Source organism: Gobius niger, assembly GCF_951799975.1.
Source record: "Gobius niger genome assembly, chromosome: 9".
Taxonomy (NCBI): domain Eukaryota; kingdom Metazoa; phylum Chordata; class Actinopteri; order Gobiiformes; family Gobiidae; genus Gobius; species Gobius niger.
This window is the reverse complement of record NC_136860.1, coordinates 21,027,657-21,054,254: the sequence shown is the minus strand read 5'-3', so window position 1 is coordinate 21,054,254 and position 26,598 is coordinate 21,027,657. Positions and strand designations below refer to the sequence as shown.

Genomic DNA, 26,598 nt, shown 5'->3' with positions numbered 1-26,598 from the left:
TAACACATTTGCATCCTCATTCTTCAAACACTTGTTGAACTGGCCTGCACTAAATGTCTAAATATCTCCTGTCCGCATCTGTACTGCCTTCCAGGGAGCTGTCTAAGTTTGAGACTGTCGTTTATTTGTCCTAATCACTCAGAGAGGAACAAAGACCAATCAGTCGGCTTAGTACAATCATATTGTGCAGCCAGGAAAGCAAACTCACTCTAATCAGAGGTTTGAACAAGTCATTTTCTGTCTTTTTCTGTCCTCATAGGCTGAATAAAGATGTGCTTATCCGGCTGACCTGATCAATAGATATATGTAAATGCAGACTTTTCCGTTTCGAAGCATTCACCAGGGCTTCACATAGAAAACACTCAGTTTTTATGCTTAGGTTAACTGAGGTTAGGATATCGAAAATATAATCATCAGTAAAACGATGGGTCTACAGATGAAAACGAGCCGTTGTGGCTAACTCTGCCATAGTTACCTGTAGATTTTAAGGACTGCTGTGAAGCAAATGCACTGTCCCATCTTAAACAGGTAAGTAGATAGGTAGATCAATATACAGTAGATAGATTCATATTTCGAATATGTTTCGTGAACATAAGATAGACCTTTTAAATAAATCATAGCCTATGGCTTGAGACCTGTCGATCAAATAGCTCCATGGTAATAATTAAGATTGACATTTGTGAGATTAAGATTTGATTGAAACTGGTGACATTTTTTGGAGGTCATGACTCGAGTAACCGACATAGTAACGTACGTAAGCTCAATGCTCTATTGCTCAACCTTAGAGAGTAAAAAGTTAAATTATGGTAGAGAAACTCACACTCAAGACAATGTCCCTCAAGTAACATCATTTGAACTACCAGGGCAGCTACTTAATCTCCTTTTGCAATTTCAAGTAATTATAATTGAAAACAAGCTTCACTGAAAAAACACACTTATTTTGCAGTTCTGTCCAGGTCCAGGCTGCTTTATGGCGATGGGCTTACAAGGCAATCATATATTGTACACCAAAAACATCCTTCGACTGGCCACCAAAGAGTTAACCCCTCTGATAATCTTCGGGGTGCGCAGTGGTCCAATACAAGATAAATGAATGCAACACTGGACAGAAATAAATCATGTGACATTGCAGAAGCTTTTCAAGGCAAGGCCACAGTGAATGTGCGTCGTAATCAAAGCTGAATGTCGTCCATAGAAATATAAGCGTGTGTGACTTTTTCCTGGGTAGAGACCTTTCTTGGTCGGGCACTGTATTTTTTGTGCTTAGTCTGAACTTTTTAAGTGGTACAAATATTATCTACGGTTATCAGCCAATGTTCCTCTATAAAATGAAATTCAAGGCTAAAAACTTAATAATATAGTACCTTTTATTCAAACATAGATGGGGGTGAGCGGTTTTAGTGCACCATGGCCTGAAAATGACTTTAGTGCATGTGCCCTGTGATTTGAGTCGTAATGCATGTCGCACAAAGCATTGCTGTTTTCACTATTATCAGTAAAGCCTCTTCCTCTTTCTTTGACTTGTCTGTGTTTTGCATTTGGGAGCTTAATGGACTGGTGAAATTGCAGAGAAAGCAGTACATCTTGTAATATATGATGGCTGAGTGGTTAATAACACACCTCAGTGACCAGAACCCACTTGGCATTTCATTATTTTAGCTCGGGAAGTTGACAATTCCTCCGATTCTTGTAAAAAAAAAAAAGCAGTTTATTTTTTGGACGTAGGAAACACTTGAGAGCAAAATGTCACCGGGAATGGGAATTGCATTAGATACTGAGCCATATGTTCGGCGCCATTTAACCGCTCCACATTGGACACAGTTTTGCACAAGTTACTTTTGCACTTACAAGGAAAACTCTCCTACCTAAACTATAACTCAGTTGATAAACAAGGAAAGATCACGACCCACTTGTTGAGAAATACTGACCAGCTACTTGTTGTCTTATTTTGGTTCAGTTCCTCAAGGGTCGCTGTACAATAGTTGTGCATATTAAAGTTTTGTTACTTTGCTACTGCTCCTTGATGCTGATTAGAATTGATTGCGGTTTATGATTACATTGAACTGGATTAACAGATTAGATTTGTGAAGTATTGAGATGAGTTAAGTCATCAAATGCAGCTGGGGTACTAGACGTTGCTGTAAGTTATTTTGTGTTGTAAAAAAACAGGCCTTGTTGTCCTTGTTTTATTCAAACTGTTTTATTCACCTAAATCCTGAGTGATGGAAGATGGAAGTAGAATCTAAATTAGTGCCTTTTATTTTGGAGTGGCCCCCTGCTTCACTCAAAGCTATACAACAGGAACAGGAGGGATTGTAAGTTTTCTTTTAATTTTCTTCTTTTTTTTGTTTGCTTGTATACTGTATTGTCCTCGTAGGGAAATTTGTCCTCTGCATTTGACACAGCCTTCGATGGTACCCCGGCTCTACGAAAAGTGGCGCCTTTACTGCAAATTCACTTAAAACATTTTTTAAAGAACTTTTGAAAGAAATACCTTTTTAGCAGCAGTTGAAACATCAGTTGTCACATGCACTGGATGTCAAAAGGACATTGCAGATACAGTTTAGAGTAAAAAGGTAGCAGTAGCTGAACAGTAAAAAGTGTGACTTTTATTGCTCTGACATCTGTGTGCATCAGCGTAGCCAGACTCACACTCTGTCTGTGGATTTCTCTCTTATCCTATTTGCTGTCAAACTGATCCTCCCATGTACTGAGGTTATTTATCTTTCAGATGGAGGATCCATCCGTACATAAGGGGCACAATGAGCCCATTACACACAAGTGCAAAAAACGGACACTAAATGAGAAACACATTGAGCATGTTGGTCTTCTCCCTCAGTGGATGAGTTATACTCTTTTGCACTCATCTATTTTTGACCTCTGTTTTCTTCAAATCATCTTCTCTGTCATCCAGATTTGACTGTCCCCAATGGCTGTCCAACTCCTACCACATGGAAGTTGGCAGAAACAGCCTGAATTTCAGAAATTATCTCATTGTGGAGATGCTCACAATCCCAGTAAAATCACTTGCGGTGTGGTGATGTGTGAACATGTTGAGCATACCGATGAAGAGTTGTCATGCTGTAGGTTTTTAAACATTAACATGTGTGCATTGGAGGGGGCAATTTGGGCATAAAGCAACAAAACAACAGTTTGAGTGAAGTCATCCCTCTGTCTTTATATATGAGTGTGAAAAGGCGATGTGTGTGTGCAAAGAAAAGACACTGAAGGAGATTTCGACACCAGTGCAAATGATCGATTCCATACATCATATTTTCCACTGTTCTACAGAATGCAGATCTGGTAATCTGGCAGAAAAGCCAGACTCCCTGCCTTACCACACACTCTGACAAGCACGTCATAAATTTATAAAAACAGAGCTAGGTCATAGGTTTTTTTCTCAATAAGTGTATCCTGAGGGATCCAAGTGTTGCTGACAAGTTAGCCTTATTTCACTGCTACACAGAGGATGATCTGTGCAGAGTTTCATGTCTGCAACATTTTTATCCATGAACTAATCTGACCTGGTATGGAAGACTGTAACTTAATAAGTTCCTTATTTTGTGGCACCAACACATGAAGTAGCCTGTGGAAAATATGAGTGGAAAAAAAAAATCCAAATCATTGTCTTTTTCCACCCTCAAAATCATGACCACTGCACTTGCGCTTAAAAAAAGCTCCTATTTTGGATGTGGGAACCAATGTTTTCTATGTCCCTCCTTTTAAGAAGATTGCCCTCCTGTTGCATTGCCCCGTCTCAGGTTGTAGACTTCTCTGTGGTCTTCTGTGTCCATCCAGCGACACAAGATGTTGGCAGTGGCACCTGTGTAACTGATGATGAGTTGAAAATAAAAAGTCCGGGAAACCAAAATGATGAAAACAGAATAAGCACAGAAAGATGTATATTTTATGCTCCTCATGTATAGTTTTAGCTTTTCAATTTCAACTGAAAAGGCTTGTTGGAATATCCTGTCTGGGGTGAGCGATATGCTTCATATTCCTTAAGGCTGAGATGGTGATTTCAATTTTGTCACAAATCATGTTAAGTTAATATGTATTGACTTTAAAAGGTGACTAAAGCTATCTGCTGCAGCTTCTGAAAGTGAACACTTCACTTGGTTAAATCAGCATGTCATTCCACCATGACCACTAGGAGGCCTGGGCAGGAAAATTGACTAAGTTTGAGCATAGGCTGCATTAAAACGAAAACACTGAATAACAAGGTCATGAGAGGAGCTGCAGTGTTGTAGCTCACGGAATTTTCTCATTGGGCAATTTCCTGTTGAAAGTAATCTTGAGAGACTGAGTGAGCATGGGCTTGTTTGTAATGACGATCTTTTCCCTTTGCCATTGTCACCTGTAAATGTTGTATTTGCACAAACTATAAAACAAAATTTGTAAACACATCTTTCCGTAGGGATTTTCTTCCATTCCATCCTTCAGTGCCACTGGGACAGCTTGTCCAGATCCAGATGTTGAGTTAGATTTGGTTAGCGCTTAGCCTGTTGTGCATATCTTTGGCTGATGTAAAAGAAGCTTTTAAAAACCCGCCCAGACATGGAGTGAAAATGCACACACCAAAAGTCCCCACAGTCTGGGAATAAAACCAGGGACTGTCTTGGTGTGGGGCAGGGCCACTAACCGCTCAGCCACAATGCGCCTGCGTGCAGTGATGTCCAACTGTTCCATCTGCGGGAAAAGAAAAGTCCTCAATGTCAGTTTTGGGAGCATTTTATCACTCACTTCAGACGGCGATGAACGTGCAGTTGATGGATTTTGGCCCGATGTCTCCGGAGTTCCACATCGACCGGGACTTCCTCTGAGACACGCCTCTTTTGGCGAGTGACACGATTTCCTGTCTCGTGTGATGACATGTGGGTCCTAATCAAGTGCATTTGCGGGCGGAGATGTTGGAACCGGCCGCACAGCACATGGGAGCTCACATGAAAACACAGCTTGTCCTTGAGTGACATAGTCGACCGAGATCAAACCTGGATCAGCAAAAAAACATTAATGTTTATGGCCTAAACAGACGCACAGACCGAAAACTACAAGCAGTAAACAAAATCTGACGGTAAAACTTCAAAGGACATTTATATGGGTTCTGTCTTTGGTCCGTGGCGCGTTCAAATGTGGGGCTTTTTCAAGTGTGTGTGTTTTTGTCACTGGCACAAAATGTATTTATAGACAGAGTGATGAGGGACATTGTTTCCATTGGATATCATGGAAGGCTTTTGCTGTGTATGCTAAGGTTTTGGATGGTCATGGATTATGTGACTGTTCCAATACTCGTCAAGTTCCCTTCACTCCACTGTGTTTTTATGACATTGTGGGGACTGTTAATGTTGAGTGACCTTTCAGGAACAAGAACTGCATTTAGAGCAAACCACATGACATTTCTTCCACATGAAAGATTAATCAGTGGTGTTTGTAGTTGCCTTCGAAACACGCCTGAGACCAGTAGAGGTTGGTGGGGATGTGGGCGTGTTCCAGTGATGTAATTGCAGTAGCTCATAATCATAATTCGGATTCAAAGTTAGCTGCACGGTGCTTTATTGAAAGACAAGGTATAGTTTAATTTACAAACAGTATAGAGATTGCATGGTTGCAGAGTTGTAAGCTCTACTGTCTCCTTATCCTTTGAGTGTGTGTGCTTGCTGCCCTTTCAACACGAGCATCCTTGTGCTCTTTACAGCAGGTGTGAACTTTCATTGATCATAGTGACACTGAACGCCATACGTGAGCCAACATGGATTATGTGATTGCATTTCTTCTGACTTGCGATTAAAATTGTGATTTGAGTTTTACAATAAGATTCAGTTCAAAGTGGTTGTTTAATTAAATATTTCCAAAGACATACAGCCTTTGCTATGATCGTGTCAGATATCGGAAGTCATGCAGGGCCTGGTTGATACTTGGATGGGAGACGCCTGGGTGAATGTAGTGAGTGAGTGGTTGGTGGTGGTCGGAGAGGCCGATGGTGCAGATTGGCAGCCTCACTCCCATCAGTCTACCCCAGGGCAGCTGTGACTACATACGTTTTTTACCTTAACTGAGTTTAGTGTGAATGAATAATTAAGAAATTGTAAAGAGACTTTGAGCGTCTGGAATAGCCCTATATAAACTAATGCATTTATTATTATGATAATTCTTATTATTATCAACCAAATGCAACAATCGCAAGCATTTCAGAACATATTATTTTGTAGATGAATAAGCAACAGGGTCAGTGAGTTTCATAAAGTACATTATAGTTGAGTTAATTAGAGACAGATTATTTTTGTTGTTTTCACTCATATCAACAAAAAAGGCGAACTAAGCACACATTTGATAATTCAATACAATTTGATTGTGTAATCCAAAATGAACTTAAAATCATAAAAATGAAAATATCTAAATGTTGAGAAATTAGCACATTGAAAATGTTCTTGTTGTATGTAACAACACACAGTTTGTATATCTCATGTAGGTGTTAAAGCATATTTAAACACACATTCAGCTTAAAGCAAAGGTATTAAAAAGAATGGCTCCTCATTCAACATGCCAGGATGAGGAGCGGGAGAAGAGTGGGCGTGGCCTGATGCATTAGGCCCCGCCCCCTAGTGCACATGGAGGTATAGATGGTGCACAAACAGCCTGCTGCATCCAGACCTCTGGTCCAGTCCAGTGAGCTGCTCTAGTCCTGAGAGGCCCCTTCTCAGTGAAGTAGACCAGCCACTGCATCCCCACCCTGCATTAGCCTGATCTTTGTCGTGCTGCATCTTGAAGAATACACAGCGGACTGAGGATGCAGTGCTCCAATATCTTCCCCCTCATCCTTCTCTTTGTTGCTGGAATAGTTCTGTCTGGTCCATCTACTCCCATCAGAAGCAGAGGTAGGAAATGCATGCATGTAATTAGCAGTTTCTGCTGTTAAAGATATTGCTGTGTAGACGTATGGACCAGACGTGTGCTCACTGCCAATCCTCAATTTCCCTGTCCCCAACCAACTCTTGCAAATATGATTTTCTACTGTTTAATAATATAAATATTTTTTGTCATGCATTGATTTGTTTACATAGTTAGGGCAGCAGAAAAGTAGAAAATGCAATTGCATAATTGCAAACTATTTGTACAGTTTAAAATCTATCCTTCAGGTGCCATTATGTCTCGGGGGGAAATGCTTTTTTGATCCAAAATGAATAAAACATTTCCTCTCACGTTTGCAATAGATGACTCCATATCCAGGATAAGTCCAAAATCAACCTGAATTCTAAGCTTGCCAACCGTGCACTCAAAGTATTATTTATTGTTTCAGTAATTTTCTACCAAGTCACCAGAGCCTGGTATTTACAAAGACGTAGAGCAGACATTGTAGTTGGCATGTGAGTAGTGCTCAACCTCAGAGGCTGTGTCCAGAAAGTCTAGCTGAGATACACATGTACTTAGATTGCACTAATAAAGAAATCATTCACTCTAGACTTCAGAGATAGGAGCTTGTTAACATGTTGCTTTTGGCATTTTACTTTTCATCGTGTCCTGTGACCTGTGTAGTTGAGCTCTCAGTTGAACCTGGTGTTGGCTTCTTGTCAAATCTCTGTGTGAGACTTTACACAAGCAGCAATGGGTATGTTTTCATTTTGGGGAAAGAGCGTAGCATCTGAATACCGTAAATGCTCCCTTCAGTTAAGGTATTTGTTGCTTGTGTGTCAAATTACAGTTTGATAGTTTGATTATGTCAAAGAAATGGACCTCTAAACATGACAGAATCTGAGCCAAGCAAAACATGACCACATGCGAGAGTAAAGATGGGCAAAATAAACACGCATGTAGCGCACACTAGCACCCAAGTCTGAACATAACATTTCAATGTGCTTCAGTTTAGTGCAAATACGGCTGCTGTCACATGTAGGCCAGTGAAGATGGAGAAGGTGAGGGAGGCACGTGGGAATAAAATGCAGCTGTTGAGAGTCTTACATGGGATATAGGGTTATATATGGTGTGAGAGCACAGACAGATGAATGTGGACTGGCCTCAAAAGTGCTGCCATACAATTTTGGTTTTGTGCACGTCATCTATGAAGAAGATCAGGCACAGTATGTTATAGATTGTGAATACCTTGTTTGCTTGCAGTTAAATATAAACCTTTCATTTTTAGATAATCACGTTGGACAATTCAATGCAATTATTCTGCATATTGTGAAGCATTACCCTATTTTGGTTAAACCCTGTCCATGTATTTGGAGTTTTGGGCCATCAAGAAATAGTGTATTTACTCTCAAATGCTGAGATGATCAAACTATTCTGGCCACTTTTGGGGCCAGTGTGATCTCCAAGTAGGAACTTCCCTAGTAATAAAAGTTGAATTATTTCACCTGGCAAAGTCAACACGATATATTCACACCTCATTGCTTTAAACGAAGGTGACTGTCACTGAGCCATTAAACATCTGTCTTGTTCTCACTGTGTTTGAGCCAAATCTCTTCTCCACATCGAAGATCTGAATGTCAGCGGCTGGATAATGTGCCAGAGGTGTCTCAAAGCTCTCATGGTCCCTGAGGTACAACAGAGCGTGTCTGTGTTGTTGGGAGACTGTGACAGAGTCTATAAAGAGTTATCGCCAATATACTGTACTAACATGGGGAGTTATAGCCTCATTTGGGCAGAAGGACTTGCTGAGTGTACAGCCAAGTGGTTTCACTCCGTGGTTTTCACTCCAAACAAATTACAGCAATTCTTCTCTTTTATTTTCAACAAATATAGTTGTAAAAAACATTCCTTTCCCTGGAAGAACAGAAAGTCTATGGTGTTAATATTTTACTTGTGTGATTATGGTGTGATTGAAAAGCTCAAAGTGCTTTCATCTGCTCAACAAAATGGCAAAGCAATCACTTTTGACTCAGCTGTACACTTGTTTGCTAACAACAGCAGAAAAGTATGCTGCTGTACCATGGCTGAGTATCTCATGCGGACAACCCCATTCTCCTACTCCCTCTCCCCCAGGATCTGTCATCACTGCATCCAAGAACACAAACGCTTCCAGCCAACTCTGTGTTTCAGTTTAAGGGTGTTCCTCTCTCTCCCAGTGCAGGATACAAACACACACCTCCGCAATGGAAAACTGTTGTGGTTGCTTTAGTGTATTCCTATTTATGGTTACTGGCCTCCGCTAGCGTGACAGATGAATCTTTAATTAAAAGTTAGGACTGATGAGACTGACGCCCTACTTGAGTTGGTTTGAAGACTCAGTAAATGAGTTAATCTTTTGTGCATTATGTCATTTGGTATTTATAGAACAAAAGTTTATAGAATTAAAAACAATTTAGGGACAAATTATATATTTTAGATAATCTCAGGGATGCTGCTGCTTGAAGGAACATTTACTCATTTACAGTAAGCTTACTGAATACACTGTTAAGTTGGCAGATTGGTATTTCCATGTCTGGATACCATGCGTTTATCATTGTGATATGTGCAATAGTTAATGGAAAAGACACACCATTTATTAAAACCTTAAAGAAGAACTAAGTAACTTGTTTACCATAATTAATCATTCAATCACAACTTTCCCTGCACCGACCCAGAGGTGCAATACACACTAGTAGAATCATGAAGAAGAAGCTAACAGGCTAATGGGAAAGGCTAGATGTGGGCTAGCAGCACTTTAGCATATTTACATCCAAGTTTGAGTGAAAAAAATTATCTCCATTGTGTAATTGGGTTGTGGCACGATGTACAATATCTCTCTCTCAATTTATCTTTTATGTCAGGGTAGTATTTACTCTCATGGACAATTACTTACACGTGTGGCCTCTAGGGGCATGAGTTACGTAGTTGCTTTAAAGGGGACTCGCAAAATCAACTTCTTTGAGCTTATTACCACGTTATAACATTGTTCCATCGACACAACTAGTTACTTAATTTGAGCTGATATAAGTTGAATTTATGTTTTTACCATTGTTTCTTCTGCAGAAATCCGATTTGTATTTCCTGGCTTTTGTTGTTATAGATAGAAGTCACCCAATGAGCCATTCTACACTTCGTTTATCACAGTGCCATTGATTTGTTTGCATGCTGTCAGCTAAAGATGATGGCTTGTGTTTTGTTTTGGTCATGTGTAATTTCTCTTGCTGCCATCTGTGGGCGCCCCAAACAACCTACGAGCTATTGAAGAGAGTTTGTACTGGTATTGTGGCTTCTTCATTCAGACACATGGATTTTGGGGTGCTGTCCAAAAGCAGGTTGCAAGCCACAATTATGCATGATTGTCAACTTTAAATCAACACACAGGTTGACACGCCTCTGGAAAAATGCCCGTGGATAATCAATCATTGTGCTGAGGTGAAATGTCTAAACAAACAAATCCACTTTGCAGCTTAGCAGTTCTTCTGGCTGTGGCTCACGCTCAGATGTTTCCCTTTGTGCTGTGGGTGATTGATTATGGGGACTGTGACCGGAGCCTTTCTCAAAGCTTTATTCACTGGAAACACTGATAAGTCTTAGCAGTCCCCGAGCAGCGTGTGGGCCAAACGTCTGAGCCAGCATTTGCTTGTACATGCTTGAGATCCCAAACCCATTTGCCAATTATTTTTCTTTTTCTAATCTTTTATATATTCTCAAGACTATTTTGGAGATGGGATTACTTGGAAATATTGATAGGGGAAACAAAACAAATGGCGTTTTGATAGGAAACACTTTGCTGGAAAATCCTGGGCTTCCCTCGCGTTCATTCTGTCTGTTTTGGCATCTGGCAGCTGCTGGCAGTGGTCCGCAAGCAAAGTTCCACTATTTCATTTAACACTGAAAAATGAGCCAGGGACTTAACCCAAGAGCTTATAGGCCCAGGACAAGCTATGGTCCAGTTTTTCGAACTCTGTTGACAGTGGAGTTGGAATCTCAGGCTCCACAGACTCATTTATTATATCCCCTGTTGAAGAGAAGTGACAGGGACCAGTTGTTGGAAATGTTCTTCAATGTACAGTTTCAGACCTGAAATATTTCCATTTTGTAGTTAAGTAGTGCTGAAATCATATACATTTCTCTCTATTAAAGCTTTTACAGCTATTGCTTCACAACAATCCACTAAAGATAGACATTTAAAAAGCATTAAATAAGGAAAACATGTAAAGTTTCACAGTGACATAAGTATTAAGAACCTACTGTATACATCCAAGAACTTCAGAGCCAATCCAATGCTCTCAGTCGTAGTTTTTCTGATCTGAGCAATCAAAGAAGTTAAGGTCTTTGGTCAACCTCATTTATTGCCCATGATACAGAAAGGTCCTGTCTCTATTAGGGCCGATATTTGAGTATTTCACAATATCCACTATCGGTCAATATCGGCTGATAAAATGGACGATATTTCTGGAACCAAAACTGCATCTTTGCATTGGAAAGAGCTCAGTCAGAGCTTTAAAACGAGCCCTCTCAACTTCCTAGGCCTCAGGAGAGTGGAGAAACAATGCGGTGAAATTGTGTATAATTTTGGAACCGTACGAGATACCACATACTTGCTGTTTTTTGTTTCGACTGATGTCTTTCAAACAAGCTCCCTCTGAAGTACCTACTAAACATGAATGTCCTGAACCTAAAAAACTTAAAATATCGGCCTATATATTGGCTAGCGGGCATGCCAACCCCCTTGATATTGGTATCGGACCCCAAAAATCCATATCGGTCGGGCCCTGGTCTTTAAAGTCTGAGTGTAGAATTTTAGAAGGGGCAATGGTCCTGAACCCCACGCTGTCATGTTGTTTTTTTCTTTTGTGGAAACTACTGACCACAGCGGCACCTCAGAAATGAGAAGATGACACGGTTAACCACAGTTTTTGAGTCGTGCATCTCACAAATTGAAGCAAACTGGCCCAACAAACATAGCGTAGAAATTATTGGTTTTCTGGACCTGCGATAATCATTGCTTCTTCTCTCTCCCAATGTTTGAAATCTCTTTCCATGCAAAGACACTGTGTTTGACATGTTTCTCCTTCCGACTGGATTAAAGAAGAATGCAAACCAAATTCTCAGTTTGTTGAAAAGACGACACGTTGTTTAACTAACATTTTATCAAAACGCTTCAATTTGTTCACACTAAACATGATTGCAACATCACGGCTCTGGGCTGACATGCAGCATGTGAAGATTTATTATGGCTGTCCATGTGAGCTCACCAGCTGCCATGTCAAAAGTCACATGGCTGGCCCAGCTGCGAGGATCACAATCTACAGATGTTGATTAACACGGTGGTTGTAAAATAGTTTCCATGTTTTGTACAATCATCTATGGGTAATTAGGAATGAAGCAAATAGCGCTTTTCATTTTGTTTTCACTGGAGTAGTTTCTTTGGCCCCTCGCTGACTAGTTTTCATTCAACCATTTAACGCAAACTATAAACTTGATTACTCATATGTTGGCGTTTATTTGCCGGTAACTCGCTTGCACAAACCTCTCTTGTTTCATCCACCATGAAAGTTATGATTGGTGCAATTATTCCTGATTTGCTGAGTGGTTGATTATTTTGTCTCTATATTTTGACAACAAACCAAAGAACAAACGAGGATTATTGTTGGAACAGCTGGACAGCACGAATAAAAAGATGACAACACTGTCAACACTTCAATACCGTCACCCACAAACTCAGTCCAACTCTGAACCTAGTTAGGAGCTGTGGTGCATTCTTAAGTTTGGTAACATTGTGGCTAAATTAAAGCAGTACTAAGTAACTTGTTTACCTTAATAAATCCTTTTCGAAGTCCCTCTGGGGGTTATACAGTGTTAATGGGACTCCCCCTGGTGTCTCTGGCCAGAAAACCACAACTGCAACTTTGCCTTCACCGGGTCAGAGGTGCAATACACACTAATGGAATCACGAAGAAGAGGGTAACAGGCTAACGGGCAAAGCTAACTGTGGGCTAGCGCCACTTAAGCGGTATTTATATCCGAGTGTGAGAAGAAAAAAAAAATCTTCAATGTGTAATTAGATGTACAATATCCCTCTCTCCCTTTGTCTTTTCTGTCAGCGTAGTATTTACTCTCACAGACAATTAATGAATAAAAATATGCAACTTGCTACAACACCTGCAGTGGCGCTTATGGCCTCTAGGGGCATGAGTTACTTAGTACTGCTTTAACTAAAATGTAAATGATTTGAGCCCAGGTCAGTACAGTTCAATGCCTTTACTATAGGACAGCTGTGATTTCTTACTGAAACCGCACAATTCCTTTGTGTTTGTCTAGTGAGACGGCAAAATATGAAAGTGCGCATCAACGCTACAGGTGACACCATCGTCATGAAGTTCCTGCGCCCCAGTCCCGACACCAAACTCGAAGGTTACATCCTGGGCTATGGCAGCAGCATGTTCTCGAAACAGTTAATTCAGCTGCCCGAGAACGGGAAGCCATATGAGACAGAGTTTGGTAGGAAATATTTAAATTATGATTATGATTTTACATAATTGCAGTATATAATCATTAGGAGTTACGTTTAATGTTCTATTTCAGATGCAGAGCCCAAATATCTTATTGCTGTCCAGCCAATTCCAGCCAACGAGGTGAAAAAGCAGTGCACAGGTACATTAGATCAAATTGTGGTTTATTTGCAAGTGGACATTTTACGAATTAAAAGTAACACTTTTGTTTAGGTAAAGTTGAATTGGAGAAGCCACTACACTTGGTGATTGGCACAGTAACACCGACTTCGGTCCTGCTGTCCTGGGGCACGCTGCTGAAAACACCCTATGAGAGCAACATCATGGGTGACTGTCTGGAGGACGGGTGAGTGAAAACACTGCTCTGATTCACAGATGGGCCCTAGACGAGAAAACCACTCACGACAAGGAAAGACAGTTTAGGGATTGTCTTGGAGCAGATGCTAGAATTGGACAAACAATATATGACTCCCTCAAGTGTCTCAGGTTACTGATAGTAGATCCAGGACTGACTGCAAACAGGTGCAGAGAAGGTCCGCCCACTCAGCGTTTAGAAAGAATGAAATTTTCCCAAATAAATCTAAATGAATCTCTTTTATGGTGCGTCGACTGATTTTTTTTCCCGCTGGTCCGCCTGTATTTCCCTTGATTGACAGTGTTTTTCCTATATCCCAGTTACTACACTGTCCGATATCGTGAGAGGAACAGGAAGTGGAATTATCAGACATGCCCCACAAGTGATACAGTCATTGACAACCTTAAACCCAACACGGTGTACGAGTTTGGTGTTCAGCCCAACACAAAAGAGGGAAACGGACACTGGAGCAAACCGGTCATCCACAACATCAACAACGGGGGATCTGAGGGTAGGACTGGATGCGATTCATCTTTTCATGCATATTTGCAGCAGGTCATTTACAGAGCGTTTGCTTATATGCAAAATTAGTGTAGCACATGCAACGGTGAATCTCCAACAGAGTCATTTTCGCATTGTTTGCTCGCGCAGCATTCTCTCATTGACCGACAGATTTGGGTGCTCGAATACAGTAACGTGCAATTTCAAATAGTCCACAAATAGCTATTGGTAATTTGTCAGTAACCACCCATAGTGTGGTTACTGTATAAGATAAATAAACACATTTAATCAATACTCTAATTAATCTGTCTTTGTTTAGTTGAAATGTATTGTTAATTGCTAGGAGTATAAATGCTTTTCTTGCTTGTAGACAAGACCCAGGTCAGGAAAACAGTCAAAAGACCCCTGAACACGTTGGTAAGCCTTTTTATATTCTCTTTGCTTGATTCTTGGTTCTTATATTAACAAACATTAATTTTCAATATAGGTTGTATACTCAAATGATCTCGTAAGTTTATAATGGGCACTGTATTTAGTGGTGTGGGGTCTGTATGCCTCATTAGTTCTCCATCCAACTGCTAAATGGAAACAGAATGAAAGCAACCAGGGAAGACCAGGTTTTAACAGGCTTAGTTGAGATTAGAATTAGAAGAATATGGAAGACAAGGTGACAGTGTGGAAACGAAATGAGAGATTTACCGACGGGATTGTAACTGTATGATTATCGTTCGTCAAGGAATTCTTAAACTGAGCTATTTTATTCAGAAAAGTATAATTTCTAAAATGATTTAAAATAGAGTGACGTAATGTCAGAGTACAGGAGCACAGGTATATTATGACTTGAACAGAGACATGACTTTAATGACAAATTCTTTCCTCTTTTTCCTTGTCTGTTGCCCACTAGAAACCTTTCACGACAGGCCAGCACTCCTCCCCCTTCACTCCACGTCATGGTAAGCCAAGAGCGGCTGTGGTCGGGCCCGGTGCGCCTCATTTACTACAGCAGCACGACTTTTATAAGATACTATAATTTATTGTTGCTTGCACATGTCTCTTTCAGCTCTTTTCAACGACCCTTGACAAAATACTTTAAATTACAACCGAAACTGATATATTATTTTAAAATAGTTAATAAAACATAACAATTTGTAACAGATTAGTGGTGTTTAAAAACTAATAAAAGGCATTGAAAGACTAATTTAGTAATCAATAGTTAGCTGGTATTTACACGTATGCAGATTTGATGACGAAGACAGTGCCCCAGTTATTTGAAGACAGTAAAAACAGTAATATACATTTTATGTTTTATGAAAAATGCTTTTTTAAAAGATTGTTTTTGGTCTATATGCTTGAGTGTTTGGACAGCTCAGGGTGAAAGCGGATGCTGCACTTGAGTCTTAACCACCAGACTGAAAAATGCTTTTAATAATAAATACTAAATTTGATAAAACACCCTGCAATAAAATGAAAAATAAATAACGTTTTGACTAGTTGATTTGTCAAAAATAATTAAGTTTACAGAATTAGTCACCAGGTGCAACTTTTTTTCCTGTGTTGAGATTTAAGAAAGACCGTGCACAGCAATGGTAGACGACCACAGGCCCAGGGGACAAATGTGGCCCTCGAACATACATGATCTGACCCCAAGATGATGTTGAGAAAGATTACACTCAACAGAAATCGAAACACCTGTTAAAATAATAATAAAAAAATAGTCATATAGTCAATTCCTTTAAAAAGTTCCTGTTTCTAAAGGCCTTTTTAGGTACATTGCAAATCCAATCCTACAATGATTGACTAGGAAAATAATCAGCCCGCCACTAAGCAAACTTGCCTAACCCGTGCCATACAGTATTAGATGGAACCAAGTTTGGAAAATCATGACCAAAAGTGAACTTTTCAGATTCTTCAGATCCCATGCATATTTTTGTTGGCTTTGTAGTGGAAAATGTGTTCCCAATAAGATGGAAGGGCGGACTGTAGCTTCACACAATATGAATATTGCATATTGCAGTAATAATTTGGCAAAGAGATAAGATAAGCCTTTAGAAAAACATTCAGGGTGTGAAGTATAGACAGGAAATGTGCAAACATAGAGGTATCTTGTATACAATGACTACAAAAAACTTTAGGGTGGCAAAAAGGGTGGCTTACAGTCATAGTGCAAGTGATTTCAGCCCTACTTTTTTATATGACACGACTCTCTTGCAGGTCTGACGCCATCTCAAGTGTTGATCCTTGACTTTAACTGTTCTCCTTGTCCTTGTCAGTTTCACATAACAGGACCCATGGCAAACCGCTCCTCTACAGGAACTTAGCTCCAAAGACAACTCTTGGTAATTATTCTTTTCACCTCAGGCTCAAGTGTCACTGCCTGTGTGTCTGACGTCTCCGTGTCTCCTATGGACAGTTCTCAGTTACCTTTTCACATGTTTAAACCTCTTCACTTTTTATTGTTCTAACTTAAGTAATATTTCTCAGCTCCAACTACTACTAGGCAGGAGTCTGTGTTGACACCTCGGCCCGCAGTAGCTGTTGTGACCAAACAACCGTCCATTGGTAAAACATGACAATCCGAATGGGTTTATATTCCTAAAGGCTTCATGGCTTTATTGCAGTGCTGTTGCCAGATACTTTGGAGTAAACCTGGTGCTTTAAAATGGCCTTGTAATTGCTGCATGCTGAGTGGCATGTTGTGAGTCCAGCAGTAGGCCCTACCCGTGGAAAAGATGAAGGAGTTGGCACTTTATTAGTTTATTATGAGGTAGGTGACCTTGGCTGCATGGCATATGTGGTTTTAAAGTTTGTAATATCACACGGTGGAACATTGTTGTCAAATTGGCGTGTTAAATTGGCTCGCTACGACTTGCCACACTAATTGCTGTACTAGCTGTAACATTTTGTTTTACACTAGTACAGCGTGTGCATAATGTCTTAAATTATGGTCAATATTATGTTTTTAATTTCCTTTTTTAATTAAAGTCGTGCCGTCCTACTGAAAATCTTACAGTTTCACCAAACATTTTGCTTGTGCTTTCAGAGCAGTGCAGTGTGAAGTCTGCATGACAAGACTGCATGTATCAGACATGTTACTTTTTTTTTTTTCAGGTTCCAGAAGAACATCAAATACTTTATGTCTTCTTTGCTTATTTACCTTTCTTCCTTCTACTCTGAACAGTTTTGGTCCATCAAAGTGTTGAGGCAAATTTAATGAGCAGCTATTACTTTTGCAGTTCAGGAGGAAAACCAATGGATTTTCAATGCCCATCACTCAAAGCCATCCTTGACCTGGTAGTTGTGTCTGTTGGCAGTAACATGGTTGTTACATTTCAAATGCTTCCATATGGACTGCCTGCCTTTGAACAGGGAGACCCGCTCAGACAAAGGCACAGTAAATGCTGTTGTATAATATCTGAGTCCAAGAGTACATGCTCTCTGGCCTCCGATGATAGGGACATGTAGTTGTAGTATATTTACACTTGCTGTTATGACCTGCTTTCATACTTCTTTCTTGAGACTAGATGCATTTGTTTGACAATATTTTTCTCTTTCAACAAAACACAGGGAGAGAGGACCTCATCACCTACATTTTGCCTCGTGTGCCACTGACAAATGTCCAAGAATTAAACCCCCAGATTTCTAAACTTGCAAAGACACCACCACACATTCCAAAGAATCAGTCAGCAACCCAAACAAGTCCTTATTTCAAATTACCTCTCTTAGAAAAACTGGAGATTAAATCAACACAGCAGCCCGTTCAAGTGCCATACCCTCTCCCACCAACACTCACAGTCAAGCATCCAGCTCCTGTCTCTCACCTCACACCAAAACCAAAAGTACAAACCTCAGCTACACCAAAGACCTCAGCTCTGGCAGAGACCAGGCTCAAATCTACAGCAATGCTAAAGACGACAAACACAACCAAGGTAGAAGGCATTCAGACCATTACACAGACACAGTCACTGCCCAAAGTCATCTCTAAAGGCACAGTACAACGTAGGCGACTGATAAACTCCCAACCGCTGCCCATATCACAGATACAGTCACTGCCAAAAGTCATCCCCAATGGCCCAGCACAACGTAGGAGACCGATAAACCCCCAACCGCTGGCAAGGCATCAGCCTCAGGCCGGCCCTGACCCTGCTACTCCTCGGCACAAACATCCCACTGGTAAACATCCCAAATTAAACTTTTGGGTGCATTCTTTAAAAGAGGCATATTCAATTGCAAAATATACATTTTCTGGGTTTTTTGAGGAGTCTAAATTCTGATTATGACGTTTTAAAGCAGCACTAAGTAACATGTTTACCATAATAAATCCTTTCCGTAGTTCCTCTTGGGGCAAGTGTTAAAGGGACAATTGGGGGGGGTCTTTCATGAGTTACTTAGTTCTGCTTTAATATTGCTTTTCAAAAGTGTTAAAAAAATAATAATTCTCTTTCAATTAAAGTATCATGCCTCTTTTAAAATGGAAGAGAGTAATTATGTAGATGTTAATGTACCACAAAATATTCAGTAAGTTTTCTCTTATGCAGCTCCTAGTCCTCCAGAAGAGGGCAAGCCTCTGCAAAGTCCTGCCCTGGCTAAAGAGAAGGCCGGTATTAGCCATCGGGGTAAACATCATAAGTTTGTCCCTTCGCCATGTTTGTTTTGTCAGTCACCCACAACCCCGTGCGAAGTGCTACCAATTTGAGTAACACTTCAAGGTTGTCCACTGCTTCCCCATTTTCATGTGTGCCCATCACAAAGCATCGTCGCCATTGTCTTCACTGCTTTAAGTCTGGTTTGGCAGCTCGATATTTCTTCTCATTTTTCTTCTCATGGTTTGTCTTCGTCTTAACTTGTCATCCTGCATTCTATTCTATCCAGGTCAGAGCTGTTACGCTGAAAAAAATCCCTTCTAACCTTCCCAATGAACTTTTTTCATGTAGGTACTGGCAGCCACAGACCATCCACTGGCGATGGGCCTCATTCTTCCACTAGCTCATCCCCAGTTCCTCCAGCAGAAAGAAAACCTGCACCTCGCACTCGTGCTCCGTCTAACCCCACTCGCATTGGTGACAAACCATTATCTCAGGCCAAGACTTTCCACTCCTCCAACACACCTGGGGGTAATCACGCAAACTTCTCTTCTCAAACTGCTCTTATTACAACACTCTCTTTTACAGGAAGAAAATGAGCACACTATTCATTTCTGTGGTTTCCCATTCCTTTGCCTTTTGTTTTTTTTCCTTGTATATTTGCCTTCATTCAAATTCAAATTGTTAACATGATTTATAGCATAAGAGGTTGGCTAGTTAAGTTTGTGAGCATAAAATATCCCAAAACCTCTTATTTAGAAAAAAGAAAGAAGGAAAATCTATGTATGCCTTGTTTAGTTCTCTTATTCCCAGATGTTATTCCTCCAAAGACAAAGACTGATTGCACCTTTCTTTTCGGACTTCGTTCCAAGTGGATTTTTGTAACAACATTTTTTTTCCCCCTCCAGCTGCAGGTGGGGTGCATCATAGGGGCAATGCGTTCCCTAAACCTGTGGTGTGGCCTAAAGAGAGACCTGGTAAAGACCAGCCAAGATAACCACTGCTCAAGCTCCTCATGCACTAACCTCAAAGGCACCATCATGTCCCATCCCACACAGCTGCACTCATCTGTGCTTTGAGCTCCTCTATGTCTGATGCACTGCGTGTTTGTCCATGTGACGGTTTGGTCTGCGTTGTCCATTATATGTGTATATTCCCAGCGGCCTGTGCTGGACTAGAACTGAAGCGACCTGTAATGGATTCCTTTTGATCGCCTCCCTGTAGCGCCTGTAGTGTATTAAGGGAACAGGCCACTGTTTTTCCATACTGAGATATGTTCTTACCTGAGCTTAGACGAGTTGATGCGTACCTGTCTGGTCTTTACTTGTGCGCTCAGCTATGCAAAAAAAACAAAGATGTTGTTAACATTTAGCCTCTACTCATCTTCTCTATGGGGCCAAACGGGGGTGAAGTGAGAAGCGACCAAGCTTTTCCACGTTCATTATAGTACCTCTTTCAATCCGCTTAGAAAATCAACATGTTTAATTTTGTGTGACAATACTTGGATCGTGTAAGTACTCATGTAACTGTATTTAAATATGGGAACGTGGAAGAGCTTGGTCGCTTCTAACTTCACCCCCGTTTTGCCCCATAGAGGAGAGGAGGAGAGGCTAAATGCTAGCAACATCTGTGGTCCTTTTGTGTGACTGAGCGCACGCGTAAAGACCAAACAGGTACACATCAACTCGTCTAAGCTCAGGTAAGAACATATCTCAGTATGGAAAACCGGTGGCCTGTTCCTTTAATGCACAGGACATGCACTTTTACAAAATTTAGGGCGAATTATGTTTAGTCTGGTTGTGGCCAAAGTTGAATGTGATTTGCCCATTTTTGGAAAGTCACATTATTTTTAGTTCGGACTGACTCTTTTAATTGCGGTAATCAAATCCATTTGAAGCCCACGTCTGGAGCGCGCTCAGTGTGTTATTAATGCTGACACGGCGTTCGCGCCCTCTTTGGAGTCCTGAGGTTGCGCTTCAGTCCCGTGTCACAGCTGCTGCGCGTTATCCCTGGAAACTTGGGACAGTTTCAGAGGTCTTCAAGGAGCTGTAAGGCTCTGTAGAAGCGACTCTACAGAATGAAGCTTGGCAAAACCATACTCATCAAATAAAAACATAGTAAACAGTGGGAAACATCAGCTTGGTGGCAGCCTTGGATTGTGTGTGTTACAAATCATTTTTTTGTCATTTAACATTGTCCATAATGATGAGTTGTTTGAAATTATGAAGTCTGTTAGGAAACTTTCTTTCTGTTCTGTTGATGAAAGTCTACCCATAATATTGTTAATTAGATCCAGAAATTTGGGAATCAGTAATATATTTTCAATTGCCCCAGGCTGCATCTTGAAAAACTGTCTTTTCATGGAGAGGGACATAATTTGTGCGCACATGTTGGTCATTAGCTAGTCATGTGAGGCAGAAACATTTCTAGAATGCATGTTTTTCTTTCTACAGATGTTGGCTGAAGTTTCTCACTTAACTTCATGTTGAGTTTATATGCCAGAGCCCTTAATTTATGTTGACCACGGGGAGGTTAGCTACACAGCTCAAGAGATGGAGACACAGAGCCAACATAAATGTTTTTGAAGGTATTTTAGACCTGACACAGATAGAAAACGTAAATTACACAATTTGTTACAAAGTGACTGTTAACAAAATGCTGAGATAAGTTGATGATGATTAAGAGCAAAAGATTTGATATCCAAGTAAGTCTGACTAAGTGCTGGGAGGATGGACAGGAAATCTCCCAAAGTCTCCCGAATTCCTCTGTGGTGTGTTTGTTTGAGATTTATTTGGAAACACAACATACTGCAGGCTGTTATCCCATCCATAATTCTTTTTTTGTTTTCTTTTGAGCTTACAAGACGTCCTACAACATTTTAGACAAGGACCTGTCATAATTAACCGAGCAGGATATGACAGCAGCTGGCTTTTACACGCTTTATGTTGTGCACACTGTGTCCATGTGATTTCGGGATGTTTGTTTGGCATCCATGGCTTTTGCGCTTCACTCCATCACATTTTTGTTTCTTCTCCTTTGACTCCTCCTTTTCTTCCAGCTGTCACTTTTAAGGTAATTCTTTTTCATTATTTACAGCCGTTCTGCAGCCGTCCTCTCCAGTGAACAAGAAAACTAACCTGGTCGGGAAGCCTAATGGCCATGGTGAGATCTGTTGCAGCACCTTTATGTGTTTGTTACTTGCATGATGCTCCAGCTTTTAACATTGTGGATGCATTGTGGCTCAGTCCTATAATGTTAAAATTAATGTTTTGATTAGCTTAATACATTTTTAATGAGTACAATTTGATTGGAAAACACTGAAATTGATCATTGCTTTTAGGCTTTGAAATGTTGCTTATCTCTTATGCGATCGACAGGTTTCTAAGTTACCAAAGCAAAGGGAAACACTTAAGTGCATAACAGGGACAATACAATGGCAGCTTTGCACCCCTGTCATTTTTGGCCTACACTATTGTCTTCCCTGCTGCACTGGAAGTGTTTCTGGGCATCTTTGGTGTATTCTGGCACGTCTCTCCTTCCTTTAAAGAGCACAGGAGCTATTGCACAAGCCATCTCTGATCTTTCAGGCGCCAGGAAGAGGCCAATGGGTTGCTCAGTGAGGATGGCCAGAGCAGATGGAGCACTACAACTGTGAGTCAGATGATGATTCTGTTCCTACTTCTCACTGTCCTCAGATAAACCCATGGATTTGAAGCAAGGAGAAAAGGAGTCCATCTTGAAGCCATTCCCTCTGGTTACCGCCAAGCCCAAGCCAGAGCGCCGCCAGCAGACGACCACCACTGCCCCAACAGTAAACAGTAGGACAAACTTATAATATATTTCACAGATGTAGATTTACAATGCATTAAGAGTTCTCTGACCATTTGAAATTGCATAGGTATGCAATACACATTTTAGATCTGAAAAGGCATTAATGTGTATGCATGTCCATTTGCAGTGCTCAGCTCAGTTAAGTAAAAGTAGCAAAAATATAGATGTAGCAAAGCAAAAGAACTTGATGTAATCAGTTGCAGACTGGTCAGTAACAGCAGCCAGAATAGTTAAAACACAGACAGATCGCCCTGCCAGGGTCTGTAGGCACCTCGTACAAACCTTATCACCTCTCTCCTGTTGCATCTGCAGACAGTCGCTTTGACATAAGTGAAAACTCTTCAATATTCAGGCCGTTACCTGCATCTGAGGTGGACATTATGGGCAAAAAACGCTTTGTTGGTAAGAAATCACGATACTCACAGACACTTTGTAAAGGCAAAGTTAACCGTTTGAACTCCTGCAGCACCTCACGTGATCTACAAAACGGATAAAAAGCCAGACGAGCCCTGCTCTATTACATCCTCCATGGCTTATTTCCCTGACGAGGAAGGAAATGACATCAGTGTCACTGGGCCTCCCAAAGTACCACCTTCAAACCTCACTGTAGTCACAGTGGAGGGCTGTCCCTCTTTTGTCATCCTGGACTGGCAGAAGTCTGACAATGAAACAAAAGGTACTGTCATGTTGTAAATATTTATGCCATAATTAAAGGAAGTTGGTAGATTGGTTGTCTTGACATTTTCTGCAGAGTATGAAGTTGTATCAACTACTAAAGGCCCAAATGGAGAGGAAGTCTCAGTACTGACTACTAACCAGACACATACAGCAGTGGAGAATCTCAAACCAGAGAGCAGGTAAGAAACAAATTGTCACAGAAGAGACAGAGACCAGAGCCAGACATTTTTATGTAGCTGGACCAATGATGTAGTAGAAATTGCGTGCTTTAGAGAAATAATATTTTATGTCTAGCAAACTACTTGGTATGTCAAACATTGCATTCCCTTTCCGGACATGAATTTAAAAGCCCCTTATTGTGTCAAAGTGAGCACATACATCAAACAGGGAGAGGGCCTGGGTAGAGTGGAATCCTGGGCCTGGATACAGAGGTTTTAATTAGCATCTGGCGTCTGCAGTCCTAGTTGAACCCTCAGTGGGAAGGGTTTGAATCTTGCGTTTGCCAGGACATCTGAAAGCAGCACATGGAATAACCATCATCTGTGTGTGTGCGTGTGTGTGTGTGTGTGTGAGGGAGAGCGACCCCTGCAGCCATGTGTATTCAAGGGCATACATAAACTATGATACCTTTATGAAGAAACCTACAGATCCACTTATTCACACTGTGTTTGTGCACTCTTCCAGTTATGAATTCACAGTAACACCAAAGAATGAACTAGGAACAGGACCATCCAGTGACCCTGTGTCTTTCAGCACAGAATCAGGCAAGTCCTTGCAACTACACAATAAAATCATGCATACAACTCAGCTATAGCTTTTGTCTAGCGGCAGTGTCTCAGAAGCAAAGGTGTGCAGCTTATATGCATTTAGAATACATCGTGGGGGTAATTTACTATGTGTTTGCTCATGTGCAAAACAAATAGCACATGCAAAAGTGGATTGGCAGCATGGAGTCATTTGCACATTTTGACTCACACAGAATATTCTCATTTACACAACATATTTGGGGCTCTAATACTGTAATACAAGTCATTCAAATGGTAAATTTGGTGTAACATACCTACAAAAAGCTATATTCTATTTTCCAGCTTACACTCATTTAGCACCTGCCTTGTTAAATGACCCCCAGCATGCGGGAAAAAAACAGGTGCATTTATATATATCGGATCTGCGCTACTAATAATAGAAACTGTTTATAATGACAAATCAGGTGCAACACATTATAAAATCATCACATGTGCTAATTTTAAGTTGGTTCCTGGATGTTCATTAAAATGCACTCTCCTGACAAAATAAACAAATGATAATCCTTAACAAAACAAATGAGTTATCAATGTCAGCACTTCAATTCCCTGGACTCGTATCTGAGTGGCCCATAAGACAATAATGAAGACACTGGGGAAGGTTGAGCACCCATGACATCCCACCAGGGTTATTACAAACCATGTTCCGACTAATCAAACAAACTTGTTGTGAAACTGCTTCTTTTGAATGCACAGTGCAGTTTGTCCTGGACAGGAACAGTGTAATATCTACTTCACTATCTACAATGTGAACCCACAGTCCAAATCTGGGCAATTCATTTCAATCTCTGTTAACTTTTCAGCGGACCCACGAGTGAGTGAATATGTGGCAGGTAAACTAATTGTGAATAATAATTTCTTCCAACATATAATTTGATATAGTGTTACTTTCAGTTGACTAGTTCACCTAAAAAATGTGTTCTTTGCATTTCTTAAAGGCAAAGATGCCATCTGGACCCAGTTCCCATTTAAAGCCGATGCATACTCTGAATGCAATGGAAAACAATATGTGAAGAGGACTTGGTACAGAAAGTTTGTGGGAATACAGCTCTGCAACTCTTTGAGATACAAGATCTATCTAAGTGACTCACTCAATGGTAAATGATGAGCAGACTGCATGATTCAAGCAAATGTATTTCCATATCATATACTGTATCACGTATGCATTATCATTTTTTTTTCTTTTTATGTAGGAAAGTTTTACAACATCGGAGACCAGAGTGGATATGGTGAGGACCATTGTCAGTTTGTTGACTCCTTCTTAGATGGACGAACAGGAACACAAATGTTTGCAGATCAGCTCCCCGGTCGGCAAGGTATAATACACTGTAACTACTGTATACTAAAAATGATCAGACATGTAAACTGCATGAATCGTTGTGTATTTTCAGGATTCTTCAGAGCTTTGCGGCAGGAACCTGTGCACTTTGGGGAGATTGGAGCAAAGTCGCACGTGACTTATGTGGGCTGGTACGAGTGTGGTACACCCATACCTGGGAAGTGGTAATAAGCAGGAACAGCTTCCGGAGGACTTTATCTCTGTGCTTTGTCCATATGTTTTAACACATATGACCTCTTTGACATGGACCATTCGCCTGTACATGGGCTAACACTCCCAGGAGGGAACTCAACAGGCCCCTGAACTCAGCTTTGTGTTATTGTAAGATTACTATCATCTATTTATCAAACATGCCTCAACGGACAGTAGTTTGGGTGATGAGAAAAGTGAAATATTAACTGACAAACATTGGGAAGCGGGCTCCCAAAATGTAATAACTTGTATAATATTATTTATCACTGAATTGTCTGGGACTATACTGTATTATTCAGTACAGGCATAGCAACAAGATGGTGTTCTTAAAAAGACGTTTTGTAAAAAATTAAAATGTTGGAGGAGATTCTGTGGCATTATGAAGAACATTGTACAGTTTGGGCTGTAAATTACAAAGGTCACGTTTTTAAAGAAAAGGTAAACATTAAAAACATTGCACAGTTGTGTTAATTGCAATAAACTGTACAATTTATGACTTAAGAATCAGTCACTGGCCAAGTTACACGTCACTGCCCTTTTCCACCATTACTATGTATATTGTGGATAACGAACTGTTGGTTGAATAATACATTCCCTGTGCTGAGGAATATATTTAAGTGTTTAAAATAATGTTTTCCAGTTCACACACTGCAAAATGTATAGTTTTGCAATGTTTTTAAATAAAATGCTTTTTGTGACTTCAGGTGAATAATGTCTGAAATTTTGAAATGAAACGTTTTGCCAAAAGGCTAAATTTGCAACAAGATACATATTTCTATCACATTTATCCATGCATTCTCTTTTGCTTCATCCGTGGCCGGGTTGCGGAGGCAGCAGAGATGCCCAGACTTCAACACATCAACAAAATACACCTTTATTAGAATATGTACATTAAATTCTTCTCACTTAAGTCAGA

The 26,598-nt window shown here is 40.5% G+C and overlaps 1 protein-coding gene across 6 annotated transcripts; it reads left to right on the top strand.

Annotated features, from left to right (window-relative positions):
• The first annotated feature begins 6,662 nt into the window (after positions 1-6,662).
• abi3bpa (ABI family, member 3 (NESH) binding protein a) lies at positions 6,663-26,383 on the top strand. Of its 6 annotated transcripts, XM_079562452.1 has the most exons (23): positions 6,663-6,875; positions 13,213-13,392; positions 13,477-13,545; positions 13,617-13,749; positions 14,079-14,269; positions 14,630-14,676; positions 15,164-15,212; positions 16,530-16,595; positions 16,741-16,818; positions 17,824-18,429; positions 18,795-18,872; positions 19,191-19,370; positions 19,751-19,816; positions 21,936-22,001; positions 22,535-22,657; positions 22,983-23,072; positions 23,137-23,346; positions 23,422-23,527; positions 24,033-24,112; positions 24,955-24,984; positions 25,090-25,248; positions 25,345-25,467; positions 25,543-26,383. In XM_079562452.1, the coding sequence occupies exons 1-23, from the start codon at positions 6,788-6,790 to the stop codon at positions 25,656-25,658; spliced, it is 2,934 nt and encodes a 977-aa protein (XP_079418578.1). In that variant the 5' UTR covers positions 6,663-6,787; the 3' UTR covers positions 25,659-26,383. The 6 variants fall into 6 exon arrangements, with proteins under 6 accessions (XP_079418578.1, XP_079418579.1, XP_079418580.1 ...); XM_079562453.1 differs by lacking the exon at positions 16,741-16,818; XM_079562454.1 differs by lacking the exons at positions 17,824-18,429; positions 18,795-18,872.
• Positions 26,384-26,598: the final 215 nt, after the last annotated feature.

Bases quoted from the DNA above. Each gene is read 5' to 3' on its own strand.
- abi3bpa (XM_079562452.1), top strand. From the start codon at position 6,788: ATGCAGTGCTCCAATATCTTCCCCCTCATCCTTCTCTTTGTTGCTGGA. The intron at 16,596-16,740 runs GTAATTATTCTT...AATATTTCTCAG, and splicing joins AGCTCCAAAGACAACTCTTG to CTCCAACTACTACTAGGCAG. The intron at 19,817-21,935 runs GTAAAGACCAGC...CATTATTTACAG, and splicing joins GTGGCCTAAAGAGAGACCTG to CCGTTCTGCAGCCGTCCTCT.